General features: G+C 35.7%; 2 protein-coding genes across 2 annotated transcripts; both read right to left on the bottom strand.

Moving 5' to 3' along the window:
• Positions 1–2,486: 2,486 nt before the first annotated feature.
• On the bottom strand, positions 2,487–4,917 carry LOC133192639 (thioredoxin domain-containing protein 9-like). The gene is made up of 2 exons (XM_061328638.1): positions 4,845–4,917; positions 2,487–3,367 (listed from the first exon to the last, which is right to left on the bottom strand). The coding sequence occupies exon 2, from the start codon at positions 3,357–3,359 to the stop codon at positions 2,694–2,696; it is 666 nt and encodes a 221-aa protein (XP_061184622.1). The 5' UTR covers positions 3,360–3,367; positions 4,845–4,917; the 3' UTR covers positions 2,487–2,693.
• Positions 4,918–8,482: 3,565 nt separating this feature from the next.
• Positions 8,483–26,260, bottom strand: LOC133192036 (iduronate 2-sulfatase-like). Its single transcript, XM_061327877.1, has 8 exons — positions 26,002–26,260; positions 18,855–18,991; positions 16,597–16,774; positions 14,674–14,762; positions 11,285–11,495; positions 10,841–11,001; positions 9,317–9,443; positions 8,483–9,231 (listed from the first exon to the last, which is right to left on the bottom strand). Exons 1-8 carry the CDS (start codon positions 26,093–26,095, stop codon positions 8,543–8,545), a joined length of 1,686 nt encoding a protein of 561 aa, XP_061183861.1. The 5' UTR covers positions 26,096–26,260; the 3' UTR covers positions 8,483–8,542.
• Positions 26,261–27,028: the final 768 nt, after the last annotated feature.

Raw genomic sequence — 27,028 nt, forward strand, 5'->3', positions numbered from 1 at the left:
TGTTGACGTATTACTGAGAATGAATACACAATTCGTCTTTGGAACATTTACAAAGTGTTTTAAACATGTACTTAGGCTTTTAGCTTTGAAACACGCATTAGATTTAGAGCAAGAAAAGGGGGGGGGGCTCTTCAAACCGGTAGTAAAATTTATCCCATTTTTCTATTTGGATTCTCAATTTTTTTTTCAGTTTGGTCAATACAAAATTGTGTGAAAGAATATTTTATAAATTTATTCAAATTTGGAGACAGTTTTAGAACAGAGGTGTGTGGTCAGTATTCCAGCGTACGTATAGTAGCATCCAAATGTGCTGTCAAATATAGCCCTTTTTTCTCCTCAAGGTGATAAATGTGCCAAAAATTTTCATATTGGGAGACACTGGTTGCAGGTCTTGGCGTAGTTCATTTTCTAAAGGTGTGAACGGACATTTTAGCAGGAACTTTACTGGACATAGTAACGAAAAAAATTACCTGTAAAAATTCAATGAACATTAAAGCAGATTTTATGTCAGATATAAAGAACAAGGTTCACTTAGGGCCTTTTTTGGCCCTGTGAATTTCTGAAAAACTGAAACTGCTTAGTTTTAGTTGACAATGCATTAAATTTCATTTAGACATTTGGAGATTGCGAATCTACCAAAAATGACGTAATTTTCTGGCTAGTCAATGCATTATGACGTCATGAAATGCGTCATTTTCCTCATATCCTGAAGAATTCTACAAAAACAGCCTATTTCTAAAGCTATTTTTCGATATTTTATATAGAGCGCAATCTCTGATCTAAAATATGCAATTATTTACTGATAGAACCGTTTCTGGGGATTACAAAATATGTTTTATTTGTGCGCTCGTATTATTTTTCTTCTCTGTAAGTACATAAATATAGGCCTACCTGTTTTCCTTAAAATTCAAGAACATTGTAAAAAATTTTAATAGGAAATGAAAGCACTATGTCTCTACTTTATCTTGATGTTTAAAATGGAACATAAGGTGTTAATCAATAAATTGGTATATCTACAGGGCCATTTTATGCATAAAGTGAACCTAGCTCTTTAATTCTTTTTAACAATCAATATAAACTCAGCAAAAATTGATCATGATTGTCAGCAGATCAGTGACTAAGTTTCCAATTCTAATGGAGGTTTCCCGTAGAACGCGCGGGGGGGGGGGGGGCACTTTTTTCCGAGTATAGTATTCTGCTGTACATGCAGTAAATTTTTCTTTAGATGCTGGTTACCCCCCCCCTTTTGTTGTAAGGTCAAGCACTGGCAAATTCCAGGATTTGGACAGAATTTTTTTTTTATTTTGCTTTTCAGATAATTTTGGGAAGTCCATCCCCCCCCCCCCCACTTTTGGTCAGTTTATTATTATTATTATTATTATTTTTTTTTTTTGCTTGTCAGATTTTTTTTTTTGGGGGGGGGGGGGGGGGAAGCCCCCCCCCTCCCGTTTTTGAAACGGGCCTGATGGTAAAGGTTAAAATCTTCACTTGAATAAAACTCTCTAACACATACATTTCATACTTGTACAAGAAGAACACTGGTAAAGGGGTAGAAAAAACGAATCAAGGGAAGAGAAGCATGTGTGACACACTGGTTTCAGTGCAGAGTTGATGAATTGTTAAAATCTGATGTTTTTGGAGATGCTCTGTAAAACACTCCAGATCTCATATATCCAATCTGACATATTTAGTTATTAATTCAACTGTATTAAAGTAAACTTAATCCTTCTCAAAATCTTACTTCCACCTCCCATGCCATTGGTAAGAAAGGAGCAGCAGACTTAACCTGGCCAACGGAAAAGGTATATGTATAGTTGACTTAAGGATAAATAACACAAAATTTTTTTCTTTCAAAATTTAAATATCTTTGCTTAAATAGAGGCCTCTCTGACTACAGAAGTGATATTTGTTTAGTTGAACGACTTTATGTTTGACCAAGCTGCATAATTTGGTGAAAAGTAGGAAAATGTAACTTTACAGCTAAAAATAATTTTTGAAAAATTTAAGAAATACATAAGTTTAGTTACTGAAAAGTTTCTAGGAACATCTTCCTTTGTCTATTTTTACTTTTCACATAATCAAAATTTTCTAATTAGATTTTGATTGAAAGATATACATGGATTGAAAAAATAGCAATGTAACTCCACTGTATGGGAGATAAGAAAATTTGTTTGTGGTATGTATCGGTATCCTTAATTAAATCCCGCTTAAATGACCACATCCTATACGTATTTTAAATTCTGCTAATGTCTACAAATTTTCCACTAAAATCCATTTTTTCTGCTAAAACGTCCTGTAAATCCACTGACATGTCCAACACTGGCAGATCTTGCTCATTAGAGTACTACATAGATCTGCTGACATTATATAGTAAATACAGAATTCAAGAGGGACGCAGCCTTTTCCCTCCCGTGATTAGCATATGAAGTGCAGTGTCAAGTAAAATGAATTGAAAATGAACATGTGAATCATTGCAACACCTATCATAGTATACAGTCATTTACTACAGGAATTTCAGAGTACACTGTGAAGTCTGATATCAAAACACAAATTTTAATAGCTTAACATCCATTTATTAAATGAATGATTTGATAATGCAATTTTTTTGACTAATAAATGTCTGTTAATGCATGAAATAAATATGAAAATTTTATGTCAGTAAAGTGATAAAAGAACACAGGAACTGTATATGGTCACCAGTCATCTTCATCACTGCTACCATCATCATCCCGTCCTTTGATGGTTTTTGATGTTTTACTATATCCTAAAATTCCCCCTTTCTTTTTCTCCCCTATCTCTGGAGGATTCAAAAGATCCCCCTGGTAATTGATTGCCTGAGCACGGCCCAATCTCCATTCCAGCATCTCTGTGGGGAAATCATCAACTCCTCCCAGATCATCAAAGCCCACAATATAGTCCGTAGTTTTGCCTTCAATGGCAACACAGATAGTAGGCATTACAACAATTCTAAGCCTTTCTACTAAAAATGGACATTTCTCTGCATTAATCTTAATAAATTTTGTCTCCACATGCTTGGGAGCCAAAATTTCTAGGTGTTTGTCAACAATTTTGCATCTAAATGTACTGTCCCTATAAAAATGACACACAACTTTCTTGCTCCTTTTGCACTCATCAAAGAAATCTTTTTCTGTGGCTATTTCGTAGTATTTCCCGTGACCTTTGGCAAGCAGTTCCTGTTTCTGTTTCTGGGCTTGCCTCATGGCTTCCAATCTCCTCTCACGAAGTTTATCAAAGTCATCATCATCCATACGATCTAACTTCTCAATCTCAGCATCCACTTGCTGCTCCATGATCCTTGTTGCCTCAAGCAACTGATGTTCCAAGGCATTCTGTGCCATTTTGAATCCTAAGTTATAAAAAAATTCCATTTAATATAAAATGTCAATAAATAAAAAACTTTCATAATACAAATACTTGCAAATGGCAACATTGTTCTGCATCGTTATCTATCTGATAATCATTATATATGAAAAGTTTGTAAAATGTTTGTTCTCCTATAAACATGAAATAATCATTAACAAATCTAATTTATTAAATGATGAATATTTCATGCAGACAGGCTATTCATCCAAAAATGAAACTTAAATATAATAGTTCTGCAAATTGATCAATGCCTATCTCAAAAAGTATTAAAGTTCATATGTAGTACAATGAATATTTTTATTTGTAAACTGGCAACTTTTATTTTGTTATTCTATATCCAAAACCTGCCATCCACATGACCACATATAATACTACAAGTGACTAGAGTTTATTTTGAGTACTTATTTTTGATTTCAGCAAAATTATTGGGCTACATGTACAACTGATATGCATTTCTTTTTCTACATAATGCCTGCTTTATTTGATATTTTAACTTTGTGAGTATTCATCTTGGTTCACCTTCATCTTTGACCTTGTTTAGGAAAACAGCTAAAATAGGCTGTGCCTGCTGCTCAATCCAATTCACTTTTGTGAAAACACAAATGTTAAAATGTGTAATGGTTTGAGCCATGGATATCAGCCTGGGTAGCTCAGTCGGAAGAGCACCTGACTAGTGATGCAGGGGTCCCGGGTTCGATTCCTGATCCAGCCATACATTTTCTCCTTTCCTGTTACAGATTTGGTGCCGTTGACCACCCCTGGACTTGCAGGTGAAAGTTCTGCCAGGGGCAAATAAGAACTTGGTTGTGTCTTCGAGGGCGAAGACAATTTAAGGAGGGAGGAATGTAATGGTTTGGGCCCTGGATATCAGCCTGGGTAGCTCAGTCGGTAGAGCACCTGACGAGTGATGCAGGAGTCCTGGGTTCAATTCCTGGTCCAGTCATACAATTCCTCCTTTCCTGTTACAATGTAACCCCTTTCCCCTAATATGTCACCCTTATTTTATCAAATTGGCATTTATAACAAATCGATAGGAAATATCTGATTTGGCATACTTAATTGGTGTATGATCACAAGGGCATCTTTGTTCTCTATTACACATATAATCAATACACAATACATGAGAGAGAATAGAGCGGATAATATGCCCATGTGGTAACATGTGCGCCATCATGTTACCTTCATTACCTGTCTAAAGATTCATGCACAAGCTGAATAACAATCCAAGTCTAAGTTTCAAAACGATAATGAACTAAGCATGATCTATACTTATTGGATGTATACTACACGATACACATAGGGAATAACAATTACATACAGAGGAATTTCTGACTACAAAAGTAAATTCACTACTATAAAGTAAGTAAATTCACCTCTACTATAAAGAATCAGAAAACATTTGATTTAAAAGTACGTCCCCTCCCTGACAGTTACCGTACATATTGTAATACACAATTTACCTTTTTAAAACGTTTAAAAATACCAATAAATATGAAAATGCAAGTTGTCTAAGTTATATTCCTTAATGTTGCTCTCAAACATCTGAAAAACTGTCTATAATTGGCTGAGCAAACTGGCTTCCGGAAAAATAAACTAATCAAAATACGTTTTACAAAATAGTAAGTTTAGTGACGAACCGTAAACAAAAGCACGTTGTAATATGTCCAAGCAAGCAGTAGGTGCCAGTGTTTACTTTGTTGTCAAGGCCACAGTGACACACACATGGATCACAAATATTATACAAATTATTAATCATCATTACACAAAACTAACCATGCTAACCAACTCTCTCCCTCTCGAAAAAAAAGAAAGAAAACCGAAAAGAGCTTATCTAAAAATCCACAAAGCACAGGGAATGAGTGTTTTTTATTGGAAAATATGAAGTTTTAAATCGAAACACTACCTATCACAGGCAACTCAAAGTGGGGAAGGGCAAAGGCGCTTATGGTTTCATGAGGGGTGTAATTTGTGTATTGTATTTTTTCTGGATGTGTCTGCATGAATATACTCATTAAGGTATTCAATGTATAAAGAAGGGATTTTGAACAATTTTGAATCGTTTTAAACTAGTTAAAAATACATTGCTAGATAACGATGAAAGTGAAATGAGCCAAATTCACATGACTGATAACAAGTAAGAAGCTGATCATTTTGCACCTGAAAAGTTTTTGAAGAGTTATCTGCCCTTGATGAAAAGAGGAAAATTTTAATTTTGTCAAAATATCTGTGGTAAATGATTCATTTTATTTCATATTTTAATAAAAAGAAAGTCCATGCATATTTTCACCAAGAGAATTGTATGAAATTCACATTACGTTTTACAATATCTTAATAAAACATGCGCGCTACCCATAGACGTCAATGTAAAATTTAAGGTGCAATTAATTGGACAGTAATTAAAATTTTGTAAATTCCTTTGGTGGGGTATGTTTATTTCATAACACCTTCAAAATGTTACCATGATTAATCATTTCGGACCATTCATTTATTAGGTACAAAATATGGTCGTTATATACATTGAATACCTTAAAATAAAAATAAAAAATGGCTGAAATTAGCACGTTTTAAAAATATCATATCACTCTTTTTATATACAGTAATATGATATTCTTAAAACGTGCTAATTTCAGTCATTTTTTCTTTTATTTTAATGAGTGTATTGAGACACACCTAGAAAAATACATAATTACACCTTCCTGAAATCAAGTGCCTATGGGGAAGGGGTTTTCTGATAACAGTCTGAAACTTAACCCCCTTTTAAGAGTGAGTATATATCCCCAGCACCACGAATTAGGGTTTTGAGTTTAAACTGACACAGGTGCTTGAGGACAGGACCCCCCCCCCCCCCCATACACTACCCCGAGGGACATACTAAAGACCTGATCTACTAAAGACCTGACTGACATGACCAACATAAATTCCGTTATAAATGAGCATATAAAGTTTAAATTTAAAACTATTGAGATATATTCTTGTTTATATTGTATAATACTTTGTGTTAGAGGGTTTCAGAAACATTTTTGCGGCATTGATAATTATTTAATCATATTTTTCATGAAAATTTAATGACCTGACCAAATATGTAATGACCTGACCAACCTAAATTTCGTTATAAATGAGCATATAAAGTTTAAATTTAAAACTACCGAGATATATTCTTGTTCACATTGTAAAATACTTTGTATTATAGGGTTTAAGTAACATTTTTGCGGCATTGATAATTATTTAATCATATTTTTCATGAAAATTTAATGACCTGACCAAATATGTAATGACCTGACCGATCTAAATTTCGTTATAAATGAGCAAATAAAGTTTAAATATAAAGCTATTAAGGTATATTCTTGTTCCTATTGTAAAATACTTTGTATTATTGGGGTAGACTTTATAAAATGTTTGTTTCAGGTAATTTTTCGAATTGTTGGTACAGATTATATCACAGTTATGTCACTCATAGATAATTTTTGAGAAAAAAAGTCGAAAAGGCCCGCGGGGGAGTCTATATCGGAGGGGGGGGGGGGCTCAAGCACCCGTGAAACTGATTCCCCCTTTTTTAGAAGGGGTTGTCATTTTTACATGCGCTATTTTTTGCTTCTCAATTATGTTTTTTCTATCTTACTTAAAAAAACCCTCCCCTTTTTGGACCCAAAAGAAACATTTACCCATTCATATATCCAACTTTGCTGTAATACAATGGGATCTAGCCCATTTAGATATCCAACAGTGACACAATACAATAGCCTAATCGAACACCCCTTTTATTCATGGACTAGTGAGCATGAACTGCATGGTGCTAATGTCATTTCAAACCTTTCCATTGTTTTGAACAGTCATGAAATCAGATGAGGAATACTTTTAAATCCAAAGTAAATTTAAAGAGGTTCGGAACGTGTTTTGAATATTTTTGACCTGAAAGCAGAAGAAAACTACAGAATTCTGATAAAACCAAATTAACAAGGTGGTACACTGCATATACAAACGTATTAAAATACCACAATAAAGATACAAATAAATTCTTTTTATTTATGCAGGATTATATACATTTGTGGTATCTCTCTATTATATAAACATGCAGAGAGCAAATATCCTCATACCTGTATGAAGTTTTTTAAAGGTCATAGGTCATTAGGTGACCTAATCACACGGCGTAATAATATCTAATAAAAAATGACTTGTTCTACTTATCAATTTTAGCATGCTTTTCGTGTACAAAAAATGTACAAAATGTGCACGTAAAATTATAATCATTTTATTTAAAATGTAAACAAGTATTTAATCAAATTCTTTGGCAATTTTACATAGAGAATAAAAAACTACGTTATAAGTTTTATGTCAGCCTGGGCGGTCTCATCGTTTATCCTTATTTTTCCTGTAGACCATTAGTTTCATCTTCATCATAAACTCTGGATGGTATTCAATAAAATGTTTTCTTCAATAAACTTTACTCACAATTAATTTGCAAATCTGCTGGAAAATATCAATGAATACATGCCACAAACATCTCGGAAAGCACACGTCCATCATCACATGCATCAAGAGTGATGTCTTAATAGTAAGCTGTTGCCAGTGTCTCTACATGTATGTCTACATCATAATAAATATGCCTTACTGAAATTGTAGATATGATGTTTTTGGTCAAATTTTATACAGAGAATCTTGATTTAAAGTTAACTGGCTCAGACTAGTGTCTCCATCCATACCTTTCCAACCAAAATTCCTCCAGATTTAATATATTCAAACATCCGACGTGTTTCTTGTGCCTTTTCAATATCGAATATCGGTTCTCACGAATACCAAAATTCCCAGGCAACAATATGCTCACTATTATTGACCACAAGTAGCCTTTCACAAAATATTCCATTCAAAACAGAATCCTTTGCCAGATATATTCGAAGCTCAACCACTTTTCAAGCCGATTTACACCTTGCATAATTTTTTCAAAATCTATGACGGACAGTTAGTGCAATATTTATATTTGATTGTTCAGCTCAAATGTATATATAAGTAATAAATAACAAGTTTAAAAATTTCACTGGGAAATGAAGTGGGTCGGTACGAGATGAAATCTTCTGAGAAGGCTTTTGGCCTTCACAGGATTTGATCATGTGACCGACCCACTTCATTTCCCAGTGAAGTTTTCAAACTTGTTATTTATTTCTTAATTGAATGAGGAGATATACTTGAAGTTTTGTGGCAGTGCTGCTCTCCAGCCTTGTCTCAGTTTTACAGACAGTTTATGTACAATAGGTTGGTATGAAGGAAAAGAGGCAACATTGTAATGTTCTTCTGGATCTGTGTCATGTAAATACAGCTCCCTGGCAAATACTTTGTTCCAGTTAATTGTGAAGTTGTTGGGATAAAACTGAATCCATTCTGTGTATCTGCTATTCTTGGATCTTAAGGAGTAGCCCATGATCCTGCTGTCCACTGCCTTTGGTTGATCACTGTTCTCCTGAGGCTTCAGACTTGGACGGGGATACTGACTAAATACTCCAGACTTCCAGCTAGTCAGGGGAGGATAAATGTCTGGTTTTGTAGCATTTCTTATCAAAGGCACAAAGCTGTGTCCTTCTGTACACAGTGTTATATTAAAGGAACTCTGTGGACAGGTCTTTAAGACGGGCAGTCCTGCAAGTTCCACAAGAGAAGGAAAAATGTCTACCAGTTCTACAAGACCATCTGTGCTCTGATATTTACTGTCTGCCATTTTGGATAAAGAGATATGTTGAGGAGGTCTATGGAGAAGGTCAAAGGTCAATCCTGGTACTGACACCAACAAAGGTACTTGAGTGGCCACCTCAAAATTACTGAACTTGGACCATTCTTGGTTCTCACCGAGGGCCCAACCTGTGGAAAAAGTCATTAGAAAATTACTTGGTCTATGTACAGAATATTAGTAAGACATTTTACAACTTGTGACATCACAGTTTACCATGATCTCCAAGAAGTACAGTGATAGTGTTTTTGGTGAAGCCATTCTTGTGTAAGGCAGTCAGCACATGACCCAAAAGGTCATCTATGTAGGTCACTGAGGCATAGTAACTCTGAATCATCTTCTTCTGTAAGAACAAATGAAATGTTAAGAGAGTATACCAGTGATCCTAAAGAACAAGATGCAAAAGGCAGGCATGGATCCAGGAATTTTTTCCAGGGGGGGTCCACCCCAGTCAAAAAAACTTCCAACCCAGAAATTTCTTAACCAGAAAGAAAGAAAGAAAAAATGAATTCCCTTTCCAAACGTATAAATCCCAGAAAATTTCTTGACAAGCAAAAAAAAAAAAAAAACAACAAACAAATAAACACCCCCCCCCCAAAAAAAACGTGAAATCCATTTCCCGAAAGTGATAAAGACCTATTTCGTTTTGGTGATGGTGGGGTCCATGTTTTCTAGAGGGGTCCAAAGTCATTTTTTATTTGCTTAAGTATACATTTTTAATAACTCTGCAAATTCCAGGGAGTGTCTGATCCCCCCCCCCCCCCCCCAGATCCGTGCATGAAAAGGGGTCACAATAATCAAGTAAGCAAGTGTAATGTTGCTCCTACTGACCACATGATTACTACTCCTGAACTCTGAACCCCTCCCCTCCCCCCCAACAACCACCCACCACCATCCAAAAAGAAAAATTGTGGCTTTTGAATTGAGCAAATTTGAATCAAAACTTAAAAAGAAAAAAAAAACATATTCAAGTGATAGCAGAATATTATTACATAAATGAGGAAAGTAGATGATGGAAAAGTTGAAGTCATCTTGTTTGTCATGCAATTTAGTTCTTAGTTGGCCCTTATCATCTATAGTTAGTAAAACATCCAAATATGAAACAGATATGGCAGACTCTGTGGTGTCTTTAATTTCAAGTTCAACAAGATATATTAAGTTAACATATTAATGGAAGTAACTATTTTTAATTAATAAAACATACAAGCAGGGTTCACCTTTATCATTATGTGATTTTGTGCCCAGGCTTTGCTTCTGTTCATGATATACTGAGTCCACAGAATTCTAATTTGTTGGGACCAATTTTTGTGGATTGCTAAAAATTTTATGGGCAAATGTCTTCATATAAATGACTTTACCAATTTCCCAATATTTGTGGAGTTTAAAATATATGGGTAAGAAATCCATGAAAATTAACACTCATAAAATACAAGAGATGTTTTTGAAACACTTATGCCCCCATCCCTCCCCCCCAAATAATTGGAATTTTTCTAAGTCCAAGGCCATAACTCTGTCAAAAATTGCTCGATCGTACCCAAAACAAAACTTGACCTCGATATTCTTATGATAAATCTGTATACCAAATTTCACTTCAGTATGTGCAACCACTGCGAAGAAAATGAACGCAAACTGCTGATGGAACGATAGACCGACTGACAGACAGACAGCAGCAAAGCAATATGCCCTCCCTTCTGCGAAGGGGGGCATAATAACATTTCCAGGTTACATGTTATAGTATACCTGGAAGTAGTCAGGAACTGGGCCATAAGGAAAACTAACATTAAGACTCTTAACATCATCTCTTTCTCTCAGATCAGCCCATGGATTCCAGGCTACGGAGGGTAGTCCTGGGGGTTTGGTGGGGTACTTGGCTAGTTTGATATCCTCTATGGGGTAGAATTCTACAAAGGCAAAATAAAATCATCTAAAATTTAAACATCTAAAAAAAAGGACTCTATTCATGTCTGGCTCAATTCTGTTTTGACAGAAGTAAGTTTTTTTGTTTTTTTTTTAATACAAAACCATCAAACTTAAGTCAAAACTTCATTAGAAGACACTATGCATATTCAACATTCTTTTCAGAAATTTTCTTTCAGCAATGATCACATGCTAATTATCTATACTAACTAATCATTCTTTAAAAAGTCATTACAGATCTTCATTTTATTATAAGATTGTATATACTTAGGAACTCCTCTGGAAATTTAAATGGGATGTGAGGTTTGTGGTACCCAAGAGCCAGAAAGAATGGTTTGCTCTGATTGGTCCAATTTTCTATGAATTGTATAGCATGCTGTGTTGATTGGATATCTGGTAGAGTCTGTTCTGGCTGTGTGGAGACATTCACTGGACAAACAATATTCATCTGTAGCTTGCCTTGTGGACCAGGGCAGACCTACATAAACAAGAGGCCCATGGGACACAACGCTCACCTGAGTAACTATGGCCCTTCTTGTTCTTTATTGCAGATTCTTTTTCCTATATATTACCATTTAAAACTTGATCACCCTTTGTAGCCCCACCCTATCCCTGGGTTTGTTGTTCTTCATCCGAAGATTTTTTTAATAATTCCTCCTATGTATTCCTATGGAAAACTTTGACCTCATTGTATCTCCATCCTAACCCCAGTGGGTCATGATTTGAAAAATTTGAATCTAAACTATCTGAGGATACTTTCATAATAATATGATTTATCATGGCTTTCCTATTCTTGAGAAGAATATTTTTAAAGATTCTTTCTATTTATATCCAAGTAAAACTTTGTTCGCCCATAGTTGCCCCACCCTATACCCCCAAGGGGTCATGATTTGAACAAATTTAAATTTACACTATCTGAAGATACTTCCATATAAATGAGTGATCATGGCTTTGTTGTTCTTGAGAAGACAATTTTTAAATATTTTCCCTATTTATACCTATGCAAAACTTTGATTGCTCATAGTGGCCCTACCTTACCCTGGGAGGTCATGATTTGAGCAAACATGAATTTACACTATGTCAGGAAGCTTTCATATAAATTTTATCTTTTCTGGCCCAGTAGTTCTTGAGAAGATTATTAAATGACCCCTACCAATTTTTTTCTTTTTCTTAATTATCTCCCCTTATAAAAGCGTGTGGCCCTTCATTTGAAAAAAAAAAAAAACAACAACTTGAATCCTCTTCACCCAAGGGTACTCTGTGTCAAGTTTGGTTGAAATTGACCCAATGGTTCTGGAGAAGAAGATGAAATTGTAAAAAGAAACTTTATGACGATAACACTGACAACAACGACAGACATTGGACAAAATTTGACCAGAAAAGTTTACTTGAGTCTTTGGCTCAGGTGAGATAAAAAGTGTATACAAATCAAAAGCCTGAAAAGCTTCAATGGCATCGAACATGAAATACAATTTCAAAAGCTTTTTTGAATTTGAAGATTGCAAAAGGTCAACTAAGTTACTCAGGTGACTGATAAAAAATTTCAGTTTTGAACAAAACGTCATATTTACGGTATAGGGCCTTATGCCATGGTCCGAATAGAGCAAGGTTCATTTTGAGTAGACACTGCTGAACATGTTCTTGCTGAACATCAAACTCGTCTCTTTTTAGTCACAGGCGCCTGAAGTGATCAATAGCCCCCCCCCCCCCCCCCTTTTTAAACAAGAGGCCCAGGGGCCACATCGCTCACCTGAGCACTCTGGCTAGGAAAAAGCAGAAATCAGTTCAGTCTTGAAAAGTTTAAATATAAAACTGGTTCGGGGGGGGGGGGGGGGGGGGGGGTATTTGAACTAACTTGAGTCTAAACTGTATAGGGATGCTTTTGAATTAATATGACAAATAATGGCTTTGCTGTTCTTAAGAAGAAAATTTTGATTGATATATCCTTTGTATGATCCCCTGTTATGGCCCCTCTATTCTCCAGGGGATCATGATTTGTACAAATTTGAATCTACATTACCTGATGATGCTTCCATTTAAATATGACTAATCATGGCTTTGCTGTTCCTGAGAAGATTTTTAAAGATGTTCCCTATAAATTCCTATGTAAAACTTTGATCCCCCATTGCGGCCCCACCCTACCCCTGGGGGTCATGATTTGAACAAATTTGAATCTACACTACCTGAGGATGCTTCCATATAAATATGACCAATCATGGCTTTGCTGTTTTTGAGAAGAAGATTTTTCCTATGTTTTCTTATGTAAAACTTTGATCGCCCATTGTGGCCCCACCCTACCCCCGGGGGTCATGACTGGAACAAACTTGAATCTACACTACCTGAGGATGCTTCCATATAAATATGACCCATCATGGGTTTGCTGTTCTTAAGAAGAAGATTTTTAAAGATTTTTCCTGTATATTCCTATGTAAAACTTTGATCGCTCATTGTGGCCCCACCCTTCACCCGGGGGTCATGATTTGAACAAATTTGAATCTACACTACCTGAGGATGCTTCCATATAAATATGACCAATCATGGATTTGCTGTTCTTGAGAAGAAGATTTTTAAAGATTTTTCCTATGTTTTCTTATGTAAAACTTTGATCGCCCATTGTGGCCCCACCCTACCCCCGGGGGTCATGACTGGAACAAACTTGAATCTACACTACCTGAGGATGCTTCCACATAAATATGACCCATCATGGTTTTGTTGTTCTTGAGAAGAAGATTTTTAAAGATTTTTCCTATGTTTTCTTATGTAAAACTTTGATCGCCCATTGTGGCCCCACCCTACCCCTGGGGATCATGATTTGAACAAATTTGAATCTACACTACCTGAGGATGCTTCCATATAAGTTTCATATTTTCAAGCACAGTGGTTTTTGAGAAGAAGATTTTAAATGATGCCATTAATTTTCCATGAATTCATAATTATCTCCCCTTGGAAGAAGGTGTGGCCCTTCATTTGAACAAACTTGATTCCCCTTTACCCAAGGATACTTTGTGGCAAGTTTGGTTGAAATTGGCCCAGTGGTTCTTGAGAAGAAGATGAAAATGTAAAAAGTTTACGACAACGACTACGACGACAGACAACGGACAAATTTCAATCAGAAAAGCTCATTTGAGCCTTCGGATCAGGTGAGCTAACAAAAAAAATGTAAGAGCTTTTAATTTCTCAAAATTATAAAATGTTGCACTTTTTCTTATATTTAGAGAATAGTCTTGTACAGTTGTACGGTATAATAAAAATACACCAGGTAAGAAACAAAATTTGTAAACAAATTGGGGGGGGGGGGGGGTCCCTGCTTCAAGACATATTTCCAAGGTAATTACAGTTTTACCTTTCATAATTTTCGCAAGCACTCTGTCAAGATGTTCTTCTACTTATCTGTTTAACCTAAACCCCATCATTAGCTTTTTAATAATAACACATATGCCATAATAACACATATCATTTATTATATAATAAAATAACACCAAAATCGTATGAAATATTTCATTTCTTTTATATGTTGCCATAAAACTATAAAACACTTTATATAAATCAAGAGTTTAGAAACAATGTTCAAGCATGTACTTGATAAATCACTCAAAGAGAAAAGGCCATCATCAATCTTTAAAATAAATGGTGAGAATAGATTCTGAAGAAGTTACCCTTTTCATGCGGTATTGTTCTGTTGACGGTAAATATGGAGGAACAGACCAGCTGTAGGGATAATCTGTGGTCTTTCCTGAAACTATTCCTGTTAAAGAAATACAGATTTCTTTTAGGAAATTAATTCTGTCAACATCCATATTAAACAAGAAGCCCATGGGCCACATGAATCACCTTAACCCTGCTGTTCTTCAGAAAAAAAATTGTTAGAATTATTTTTCCTTCTTTATTCCCACACAAAATATTCACATAGCTTGGTCCCACCCTTGGACTAAGGGCTGATGACTTAATCAAATTTGAAATCACATAATACTCTAAATGGAAATACTTTAATATCAATATGACTAATATGGCTTTGCTGTTCTTCAAAACACTTTCTAATAAGATTTTTTTCTCCTGAATACATGCATTAAGTAAAATTTGACCCCTGATATTATCACCATCCTGATACCAGGGTCCATAAATTGGGGAAAAAAAATTATATCCACACACCTTGAGAATGTTTGCATATCAATATACAATTAGTTACCCTTTGCAAGGTAAACATGGTGAAATGAAGATCCATGAGGTGCGCTGACCTGACCAATGGCCAAGGTCAGGTCAGGTCACTGCACGGGTCAGGTCAAGGGAAATGATCCCATAGAATAAGTCATTTGTTTGATTTTATCTAGCATTAAATAAAATGATTTTATATTGTAATTTCAGACATTGTATCTGCATGGTGATTCTGTTTCCTGACACTGACTTTCACAGGGATTACATGTTGCAACCTTTTTTTTTAACTCATACAAATATTTAACATAAATATCTTCTATGGATCATTTTAATTCATGGAGGTCAATGTTTGTGGGCAGCAGAATTTTACTGGTTCCTGGGGATGTAATTTCTTGGTAACTTCTTATATACTGTAGATTCAATGAATCAATATGTTGAAAAAAAAAACATTCATGGGGATGTAAATTTGTGGGTAAAGGTGACCCATGAACATTGGTCTCCACGAACAATGATGATTCCACAGTAAGTAAAACACACATTTAAATAAGTTCATACATAGCTATATAGTTTTCTGACAAATGGTACCTCATATTTTGGCCCCACCTTTGCTCAAAGGTGTCATGATCTAAACTAGCTGCAGAACTGTAGCCTTCTGGGATAGATATTTTGGACAAACATCCTCCAGACCCCCCCCCCCCCCCCAAAAAAAAAAAAATCCACACATAAGAAAATTTGATGTTAAAATACGATTTAGTATGGCCCTGGTACTCTTGAAAAGATGTTTTAAATATAAATTTCCTATACATCTTCATGTAAAACTTTGAATTCCTATTACAGCCTCACCCTAGTCTCGGGGGCCATGATTTGAACAAACTTTATTCTACACTACTTGAGGATGAGTGCATATCAATAATGGCCCAGTCGTTCTTCTTCAGAAGAAGGCTTAATTTGAACAAACTTTAATCCATATAATGTCAGGAAGTTTTCACTCATCTTTCCTGGCCAATTGTTTCATGAGAAGAGTATTTAAGGACTTACCCTATTTTTGCCTTTCTTTTGATTATCCCTCATTAGAAAGGGAAAGGCTCTTCATTTGAAGAAATTTGAGTTTCCTTTGATTAGGATACTTTTTACCATGTTTGGTTGAAACTGATTAGGTTGTTCTGGAGAATATGAAAAGTGAAAAGTTTACTATGACAAACAGTCTTTGGATCAGGTGAGCTAATAATACATGCATGTTGCTTTTCAATGATAATAGACATCTTCCTCGGCTGCAATATATCCAAATATTTGTGACCCAGTTATTTGCCTTCGTAGAGCCCCCTCCATCTAAGTTCATGTTGGCAACAGGAATTCAGAAATACTCCTTCTGACATGCAATACTCGTGCACCTTGATTAAATTTTTAGATTTAAATCTCATTATTACCTGGATGAAATATTTTTCCAAAGGATTCTGTATGATACCCATTTTCTTTGAAGTACTGTGGCAGAGTTGTGTAGTTACCAGAAGATTTTCGCCAGTAATAATGTACATCCCAGAGTTTTGTCGTGTCTGGCCTACGACTTGTTAGAAATGAAGTCCTGCTGGGTCCACAAAGGGCTTGCTATGAATTAATCATATCAATTATTTATGTCAGATAACTTGGATATGAGATACATAGTGCCTATGAACTCTGACAAAAACATATTCAGGTACGAATAGGTAAATTACTGTAAACCAACTATCGTTCGCGATTCGTCAGTTTGAAATCAGTCCGCAATGATTAATTTTCACGACTGAGAAAACATTCTCTACAAATACAAAGCAAAATAAATGGTTCACGGTGATTAATATTCACGAGTTAAAGAAGGTCGCGAAACTCGTGGATATTTCTTGCATGCTAATAAAAGTTGGTTTACAGTATTAAAATTACACTGCGAGAGACAAACAGGAGGCCCATGGGCCACAATGCTCAGCTAAGTCACTTTGACCCTGGTTCTTCATAAGATTTTTTTCCCTATGTACATGTATTCCTAGGTGAAATTTGATCACATTTTTGTTGCCCCATCCTACACCCAAGGTTCATGATTTGAACAAAATTAAATCTACACTTCCATATAAATTTATCTGACTAATCATAGATTTGCTGTTCTTGAGAATCACGTTTTAAAAATATTTTCCTATAAATTCCTGTATAAAACTTTGATCATCTATTATGGCCCCTTCCTAGCAAGCTCAGGTGAGCTTAAACCTGTTCACTTTGTTAAAGTCTAGTGTTCAAATTGTGACTGGAAGAGCAGTGGGTTTTTGTTTTTTGTGAGAGTCAAACACTTTGGTTCACTTTCTGATTATGATATGCTGGAAACAGCCTGTAAAAGATAATGCCATAATTCACATTGAGAGTGAGACTATCATGTACAAATTGGGTACAATTTTTAAGTGCTACAACAAATTAATAGGTTTAAAAACATATAAAGCTCATTCTTAACAATACATTTAATTTTGTGGTGAATTTTTCCTTGCTGAGTACAAATATATATAGTATTCTTAGACTTTCAGTAGGGTGTGACATTCTCATCACTACATAATTACTGCCTGTCAAATAGTGAACTAGATTCTCATTGATTACCAGATTAGCTCATTAATATTCACAAATAGAAATGAACAATTAAAACATCTGTTACCAAGCTGCAGATCAGCAACAAGTCTGCTGCAAGTTTTGCAGCAATCAGAATTGATCACAGGAAGAAAACTTTTTTTGTTAGCAGATATGATTGCTGCTAGCTGCAATCTTGTGTAAACATTGTGACAATTGCTGCAAGCTTGCAGCAAATAAGCAGGAACTCAACATGTTTGCAGGAACATTGCAAGAAACATCCATGTCAACCTGTAGTTTGCAGCATGATTTCTTATATATTCCTATGTATAATTCTAATCCCCTGTTATGGCCACACCCTACCACAGAATCATGATTTGAACAAACTTGAATCTACAAATCTATACTACATGAGGATGCTTCTTTATTGATATGACTGATCATGTGCACAGCTTTGCTGTTCTTGAGATGAAGATTTTTAAAGATATTTCCTATATATGTTTCTTATACATGACTTTGATGCCTTGTTGTGACCGGACAATTTGAACAATCTTGAATTTGTACTATATTAAGAAGCTTCTGTATTATTATGACTGATCATTGCTTTGCTGTTTTTAAGAAGATTTTTTTAAGATATTTCCTATATATTCCTATGTATAACTTTTATCCCATGTTGTGGCCGCACCCTAACCCCAGGGGTCATGATTTGAACAAATTTGAATTTGCACTATGTAATGAAGCTTTCATATAAGTATTAGTTTCATCTTTTCTGGCTCAGTGGTTTTGAGAAGAAGATTTTTAAAAGATGCCATTAAGTTTTCCTTAATTCTTAACTATCTCCCCTTGAAAGAGGGTGCGACTGACCCTTCATATGAACAAACTGCCCGGTATTGGTTTTGGAGAAGAAATCGAAAATGTGAAAAGTTCAGACAACAAACATCATACAACAGACAGAAGGACGCCAGACACATTTTGATCAGAAAAACTCACTTGAGCCTTTGGCTCAGGTGAGTTAATAAAGGTTCGTCACATGACTGCAAAATCATTGTAATGTCATAAACTCAGGTTACTTAACAAGCTAATTAGCACTTAAAATGAAGAATCTCACTTGAGCAAATGCTTTAGTAAAGACTACCGAGTCCCTTGCTAATTTATCCATGTTAGGAGCCTTTAGCAACTGGTTTCCATAACTTTGTAGAATAGGTCGGAAATCATCCAAAACAATGAGTAAAATATTTGGTCTTCCTATAATGAAAACATCTTTGCATAAATTTGCTGTGAAGATTATACTGCAAAACTGACTTTTGCACTAACTGTTCCATGGGTGGTGCTAAACAAGAATATACATGTACCTTATTATTAAAGATGAGAATTCTATCAACATTTTACAATAATTATATAATTAAATAAATTACTTTATTGATATATCATGGTGTTGTTATTGGGCTGTGTATTGTGAGAGAAAAATTTTAATGATGTTTCACAATATTTTATCAACAATTACGTCAGTGGATCCATATTTTGAAAGTAGATTTCAGTGAATGTTTTTATGTTGAGATTTACATGCCTAGACGGTAAACAATGTGGAAATAATAGTGACAGAGAGTTAACTAAATGACTTAATTGAAGTGAAAGACAGTGTCGCCTAGGTGAATAATTCTTGCTATAGCCAGCCGAAGTTGGGGCTGAATTTCCAGACGTGAATTATGAAGGACTGTCCCGAGATTCAGTGGAGGCGTCAGACCAAATATCTAGCTGAGCCAAATCTCCACCGAGATTATCATTAAGGGTAAGAAACATATCACAAATATACGGTAAGTATAAAATAATTTTTTTATGATATTTAATCATGTTAATGTTTGTTCATTTATAAGGCGTATCTCTGTTAACATCTACTATTTTGACGAATCGAGAATACTTTTTTTTTTGTCATGGCACTGTACATTGTTTACACAAATATAAACTCTCTGATTCATGTAAAACCCTAATACACCAATGTTCCAACATATTGTTACATACACCATTAATTACAATGAATCAAAATACTTGTTAAAGAGGACAATATTTGCCACCCCTTGAAGAATGAATCATAATAATTTGGACTCTGTTAATTAATGCTTTTCTTCTCGATCGGTAGTGAAATACATGTGAATCAAAATATTTATATAATTTTAGGCATAAATTCCATCAAAATCGAACAATCATACATAGACATAATTAAAAACAAGAGGCCCAAGGGCCTTAACAGTCACCAGAGTGTAATACAACAATTTAGAGGATCCATAGAAGTATAAAATAAACTGATAGAGAGGAAGCTTTGTTGCCCAAAAGCAAGAGAAATTCAATGATAATTTAAATACTGAGTCTAGTACTCAGTAACAGCTCATACAGTAAGTTCTTCTTGTCCCCATTTATCCCTATCACCATGCAGACATTAACAAAGCATTAGTTCTTCCGTACTACTACTTTTAACCCATTTATATGACATTCTACATTTGTCTCTTGGTCTTTGAAGAACATCTAATAACATAAGTTATTTTTATCTCATTTTTATCTATCTATTATTTACAAGTTTGCCTGGTCATTAAAACTACGAAAGTACTTTCTGTATAATACAATAAAAATTCTTGCATAATTCTCTTATTCTATAAACCTTTCAAATACGTTATTAACAATGATTACTTATCAAAGGTGAATGACAAAGGGGAATAACTTCTCTCTGTAGTTGGTAGAATACAAATGAATAGAGCCCTGGCAAGCACCAGAACACTTGAGTTAATGGTCAAGAATTGCATAAATCTGGTAAAAATACCCATGCTTATTAAAACTTTTCCTGTTTGACTCTGATATGCCCAGAGGCAGAGAAGATATTCAAAGAAATTATGCATTTTCACTATATAATCTATAGCCCCTCCCCCCTTCACCAGAACCCCCAAACCTGGGGCCAAAAATTTCACAGATTTGGAAGAGGAATCCTTTACTATCATAACCATGCACTTAGTTTGTTTACATAATACCCAAGCACAGAGAAGATTTTCAAAGAATGAATGCATTTTCACTATATAATCAATAAAACCCTGCCCTAACACCAGAACCCCTGACCCTGGGGCCATGAAATTCACAGTTTTGGAAGAAGCACTCTAGCTCATCATAACTTTGTATTTAGTTTGTTTGCTTAATACACAGGAGCAGTGGAAAAGATTTTCAAAGCATTAATTCCTTTTCACTATATAATCTATAGGACCCCCCCCCCCCCTTCAGTGAACCCCTGATCCTGTGGCCATATATTTCACAATTTTAGAAGAGGCACCCTAGGTCATCATAACAATGCATTTAGTTCATCTGCTTAATACCCAGGAGCAGAGAAGAAGATTTTTAAAGAATTAATGCATTTTCACTATATAATCACTAGAGCCCCGCCCTAACATGAGAACCCCTGACCCAGGGACCATGATATTCACAATTTTGAAAGAGACATGCATCCTCATCATAATTATGTATTTAGCTTGTTTGCATAATAACCAGAAGCAGGGGAGGAGATTTTTTAAAGCAATAATTCATTTTCACTATATAATCTATAGATAACCCCTCCCCCCTCAATGAACCCCTGACCCTGGGGCCATAACACAATTTTAGAAGAGACACCCTAACTCATCATACCAATGCATTTAATTCATTGGCTCAATACCCAGGAGCAGAGGAGAAGATTTCTTAAGGAAATAATGCATTTTCACTATATAATCAACAGAGCCCCACCCTAACTCCAGAACCCCTGACCCAGGGGCCATGAAATTCACTATTCTGAAAGAGACAACCTTTCTCATCATAACTATGCATTTAATTTGTTTCCTTACTACCCTGAGGAGCAGAGGAGAAGATTTTTTAAGGAAATAATTCATTTTCACTATATAATAAACAGAGCCCCACCCTAACAGCAGAACCCCTGAACCAGGGGCCATGAAATTCACAATTCTGGAAGAGACACCTTCCTCATCATAACTATGCATTTGTTTCCTTACTACCCAGGAGCAAAGGAGGAGATTTTTTAAAGAAATAATGCATTTTAACTGTATATTCAACAGGGGCCCATTTTACAAAAGAACTTTTAACTAAGACCAAAATTTAATTCTGTTCATTCTCTCTATTTTACATTGATTTGAAAATGGTTTTAATCTTTTAAAAAGAATTTAACAAGATATTTTCAATGTGAGCATTTTCAAACAGAATCATTAATTTTGCAAAATTTTACAATCAACTGAATTTTTTTGTCTTAGGCCGAAATAAAAAAAATACCTTTGTTTCCCCTAACGCAACCGACCCAATTAAATCGCACCGACTGAAAATTTTTTGCTAAGATTATTCAAATATATTTTTTAAAATTTTATCAAATTTATAAAATACATTTTCATCAAAATCTGTCTTTATTAGAGCGGCCGATTTTGCTCTGGTGTGATTATAAAGTATTTGTTGGAAACAAAGTGGTGCCCAAATGTGATCACAGAGTAGTTTGGTTATAAAACAACGGCAATGTATCAGCCTTATGCCTTTAGCTTCTTAGAATCCGACACTCTTGAAATATTTCATTAATAAAATATACCATGGCTAATTAGAAGTGTTCCGGTGGTATTTACAAACTTGTCTTTTAAAATTAAGGTACAGAGTAAGCATAGTAAGGTTCGTCTCATGAGCAGATAAGCTAGGGGCTGCAAATTTATACCTATACTCGGCACTCAGGGCCACTGAGCAGTGAGGGGTCTTTTTCATGCCAACACCTACTGCGACATGGGACCTTGGGTTACCAGTCTCCATGTCCTGCAATGGATTCGAATACGGAGCCTCAGTTTATACGGTTTCATCCAAAGGACCAGTCCCCATGTACCGCAGTGGATTCGAACTTGAGACATAGGGATCAGCACTTTATACTTCTCCACTCTTGAGCAGATGCTCTAACCACTGCGCCACGCTGGCGACCAGATGTCAAGTGTATTTTTCGTAAATTTGGTTCTTGAAGATTTATTGCTTCTTTAAACTGCTTTAAAGTTTTGAGAATTTTTGGGTTGACAACATTTGAACATTTGCCAGGTGAAGGGCTCCAAACTTAGGCTTGTACTCGGCAATATTTACATGTACCACTGAGTAGCGAGGGATCTTTTTTGTGCAAGGATCTACTGTGACACTTGACCTAAGTTTTTTACAATCTCATTCAGAGTTACTGTGAGAAAAAAAAAAATTTACCTACCTACCCAACTTGAGAATTTAGGGTTGGGTTAGGGGAAACAAAGATATTTTTAATGATGGCCTTAGTCATAAGTTCTTTTGTAAAACAGGCCTGAGCCCACCCTAGCACCAGAACTCCCTGACCCTGGGGCCATGAATTTCACAATTTTGGTAGCGGGCTTAATTCTCATGCCAATCATACCACCAGTTTGACTTCTTGATGTCCAGGAGTAAAGAAGAAGATTTTTAAAGATTGCATTATTTTTTATGGCTTTAGACCCACCCCTCAGGCCCCAGTGGGGCAGGGGCCAAGAATATCACAATTTTTGTTCCCGTTCACCCATAGATTCTATATGCCAAAAAGCTGAAAATGTTGAATAGTTCATGACTGACGAACAGCAATGGATGAAAACAGATAGCAATAGGTCACCTGAGTTTCTCAGGTGACCTGAAAATAAAGCACTTTATGTAATCAATAAACCCCCCCCCTTCCCGTCAGAACCTGAACCCCTAACCCAGGGACCAAAATATTTACAATTTTGGAAGAGGTGCCCTTGCTCATCATAACTATAAACTTGGTTTATCTGCTTAATATAAGGAGCAGAGAAGGTTTGAAAAGAAATAATGCACTTTCACTATATAATCAATAGACCCCCCTAGGCAGAACCCCTCACCCTGGGGCCACAAATTTCACAATTTTGGAAGAGGCTCCCCTGATCATCATAACCATGCACCTACTTTATCTGCTTTATATACAGGGAGAGAGAAGATGATTTTAAAATAATTTATGTATTTTCACTACATGATCAATAGAGCCCCATCCTTACACCAGAACCCCAGACCTAGGGACCAAGATATTCAGTTATTTACAATTTTTGAAGAAGCGCCTATGATCATCATAAGTTATATTTAGAGTACGAGTTTCCTACTGTATCGGAGATACAGGGCGGGACTTAAGGCGAGAGCGAAAGCTCGAGCCGGGCCCCGCCCTGTATCTCCGATACAGTAGGAAACGAGTATTCTAAATGACTTGTGACATGACCTTTCTTCTGACCTTGCTTTTTTACATGTGTATTTGGGTATACATCTCTCAACCAATCAGATGATTTTGCAGAAAGATGATTTAGTACCCCATTTTTATCAGTCACAACTGAAATACCGAGTGAGGTGGACGTGCAGGTATCTATCAATTTAAATAATTATAATTATGAGATGCATTATTTAATGTGTTTTCCCAAAATTTAATTTATTTTGATTGTGTAGGTTTCTTTCCTTTCTATTTAGCTCTTGCTGACTTTTTTTTTTAAATAAGCTACAAATTTAGTGCAAAACATTTTGATACATAAGAATCATATATGGGAATGTATTTGAAGCAAAAATGTTTCGGGGAGGTTGTATTCTGAGAGAAATGTCCGACAATGTCATCGACCGGTCGTCATACATGTGTATACAAAATTCTTGGCTCCAAATTGAAAGAAACAGATGTAAGAAAGGGGGCATATTACCTTCATGTTTGAAACAAAATGTAGAGGAACCAAGGCAGATCCAGCACTCACTCGCGCGCATCGGTACTCCCCCCCCCCCCCCCTTTCGATTTTTTTTCTTTTTTGGCTTTCAAAAATTATGTTTGCTAAACTTGTATACACTTTTAATTTATCAACACGAAACGATCACGCACATACAGTATCAGGCCTGATTATGAATCTACACACCCCCCCTCCCCCCCACGAAACTCCCGATTTTCCAGTTTGAACATTTTTTTTTTCGATGAAAACCATTTGTGTACTGCCCCCACTTGCTCCTTCCTAAAATTTTTTAATCCGCCACTGGTAACTTTATGTTGTAAAATTCTATTCTTAATTCATCTCAAATTTTGAATAAATACTAACAGCGCTATCTTGCAATTTGATTGATTCTTATGTCTATATTATTTAAGATACGGATTCAGTTTTCTGTCATCGCTAAAAATAAACCGTACTGTATCGTTGATATTTTTCAGATACAGTACAGTTTCTGCTCATTTGCATAAGAAATGCTCACTAAAAGTGTTCTGTATCGCAGTTATTGTATGGCTGACTTCAAAGGAAAACTCGCCGGGTCATAATTGTCACAACTATATACTTGGTTTATCTGCTTAATACATAGGAGCAGAGAAGAAGATTTTTAAAAAATAATGCACTTTCACTAACGGGTACGTAATCAATATAGAGCCCCCCCCCCCCCCCCCCCAGCAGAACCCCTCACCTTGGGGCCACAATTTTCGAAGAAGCACCCTTGATTAAGAAGATTTTTAAAGAATTTATGCATTGTGAACTTCAATGTACTTACAGCTCATATCAGCTAAATACTTAGGTGCAGAGGAGAAGATTTTCAAAGAATTAATGTATTTTCATTAGAGCCCAACTAACACCAGAACTCCTAACCCAGGGGCCATGAAATTCAAACTTTTGGAAGAGGCGCAGTGGACCTTCCTCATCATAATTAAGCATTTAGTTTGTTTGCTAATTAGTACCCATGAGCAGAGGAGAAGATTTTTAAAGAAATTAATGCATTTTCACTATATATTCAACAGAGCCCCACGCTAGCACCAGAACCCCTGACCCTGGGGCCATGAATTTCACAGTTTTGGTAGAGGCCTCAATGATGATATTACAATCATGCCAACAGTTTGACGGCTTGATGTCCAGGTGTAAAGAAGATTTTTAAAGATTGCATTAATTTTAGTGGTTTTGTCCCACCCCTCAGGTCCCGGGGTGGGGGTGGGGTGGGGGTCAGGGACCATGAAATTCAAATTTTTTGTTCCCCTTCACCCATAGATGTTATATGCCAAAATTGGTTGAAATTGGTTGAGCGGTTTCAGAAAAGAAGCTGAAAATGTTCAAATGTTAACGCACATCGCACGATGGCGAAGGAAAACAGACACAGTAGAAATTTAGGTCACCTGAGTTGACCTAAAAAAAAACACTACAGTAGCAACTTGAATGTAAGAGATGTCATCAGATAATATTGCAAATACTTTGTGTAAACAAAAAACATACCACAACATATCATTTGACTGGACATCCAGACGGAAATTATGAAATTCCAGATGAATGCAACCATCCAATTTCTGCACTGTACCAACAGTGACATGTCTATCCTACAGCTGTTCTTTGGAGTTACTTATCATCCGCCGATTTGCCATGGGGTCTTCGTGAATGATTCAAAGTGATTATGAGTGCATTTCTTTAAGTATTTCCGTGATACTTCTCAGTTGTTTGAATTACTCTGGTGGACAAACTCATTTTGCACAAACATAATGATCAACATACAGGAAACACTCGACTGGCAAGACTAGAGTACACATGAGGTCTACTTTCAGTTTGCAAGGTTTTTTTTAAATCAAAGTACTAAAAGTAATGAGAGCCTGCAATGTCAGAACAGTAAACCACAACAGCTAACAAGAGAAGTATACTGTAAATGGAACTATTTATTACACTTAAAGGCTTCTATGACATGTAATATGAAAAGAAAATTAACATTAAAATGAAAATTAAATTTCCAAGGACATTCAATGCAACAATAATTGACCGAGACAGCCTTACAGGTGGACAGTCACAGTTTATGCTTAGTTTTCTGTAAACCTCTCTGCCCTACAGGAGACCACCAATCATATATCAAAAGATGAGTTGGCTATACTGCAAAAAATGTAAGAGGTCAGTTCAGGGAACCAGGTTTTTGTATTTTTTAACCCCCATTTGACCCCCGGGAGAAAATGAAAATTTTTAAAATCTTTCTGCATATATATGTTCAAGGCACCACCAATCCTATTCCAAAAGATGAGTTGGCCACTGCTTAAAATTTAAGATTGGTTTGAGGAAGAAGAAAGTTGTGATAGATGAATGGACAAACCAGGATAACAACAATATGCCCAAACAATTAATCTCTAGAAAGTGTGTGTATGATAAATATTTTTATTACCGATTCATACATGACAATTAAGGTTTTGTTTTTTTTACACATAACAAGACTAACTAAATATTTAAGTGTTCAACAGATAAAATTGTACTCAGCATAGTACCTGCA

This window comes from Saccostrea echinata, unplaced genomic scaffold (assembly GCF_033153115.1).
Source record: "Saccostrea echinata isolate AGI-Se365-2 ecotype Australia unplaced genomic scaffold, CSIRO_AGI_Sech_v1 ptg000025l, whole genome shotgun sequence".
NCBI classification, from domain to species: Eukaryota; Metazoa; Mollusca; class Bivalvia; order Ostreida; family Ostreidae; genus Saccostrea; species Saccostrea echinata.

Excerpts from the sequence above, each read along its gene's own strand:
- LOC133192639 (XM_061328638.1), bottom strand. The coding sequence starts at position 3,359 with ATGGCACAGAATGCCTTGGAACATCAGTTGCTTGAGGCAACAAGGATC.
- LOC133192036 (XM_061327877.1), bottom strand. The coding sequence starts at position 26,095 with ATGTCACTGTTGGTACAGTGCAGAAATTGGATGGTTGCATTCATCTGG. Across the intron at positions 14,763-16,596 it reads TGGAAAAATATTTCATCCAG|GAATAGTTTCAGGAAAGACC; the intron begins GTAATAATGAGA and ends TTTCTTTAACAG. Across the intron at positions 9,232-9,316 it reads TGTACTTCTTGGAGATCATG|GTTGGGCCCTCGGTGAGAAC; the intron begins GTAAACTGTGAT and ends CTTTTTCCACAG.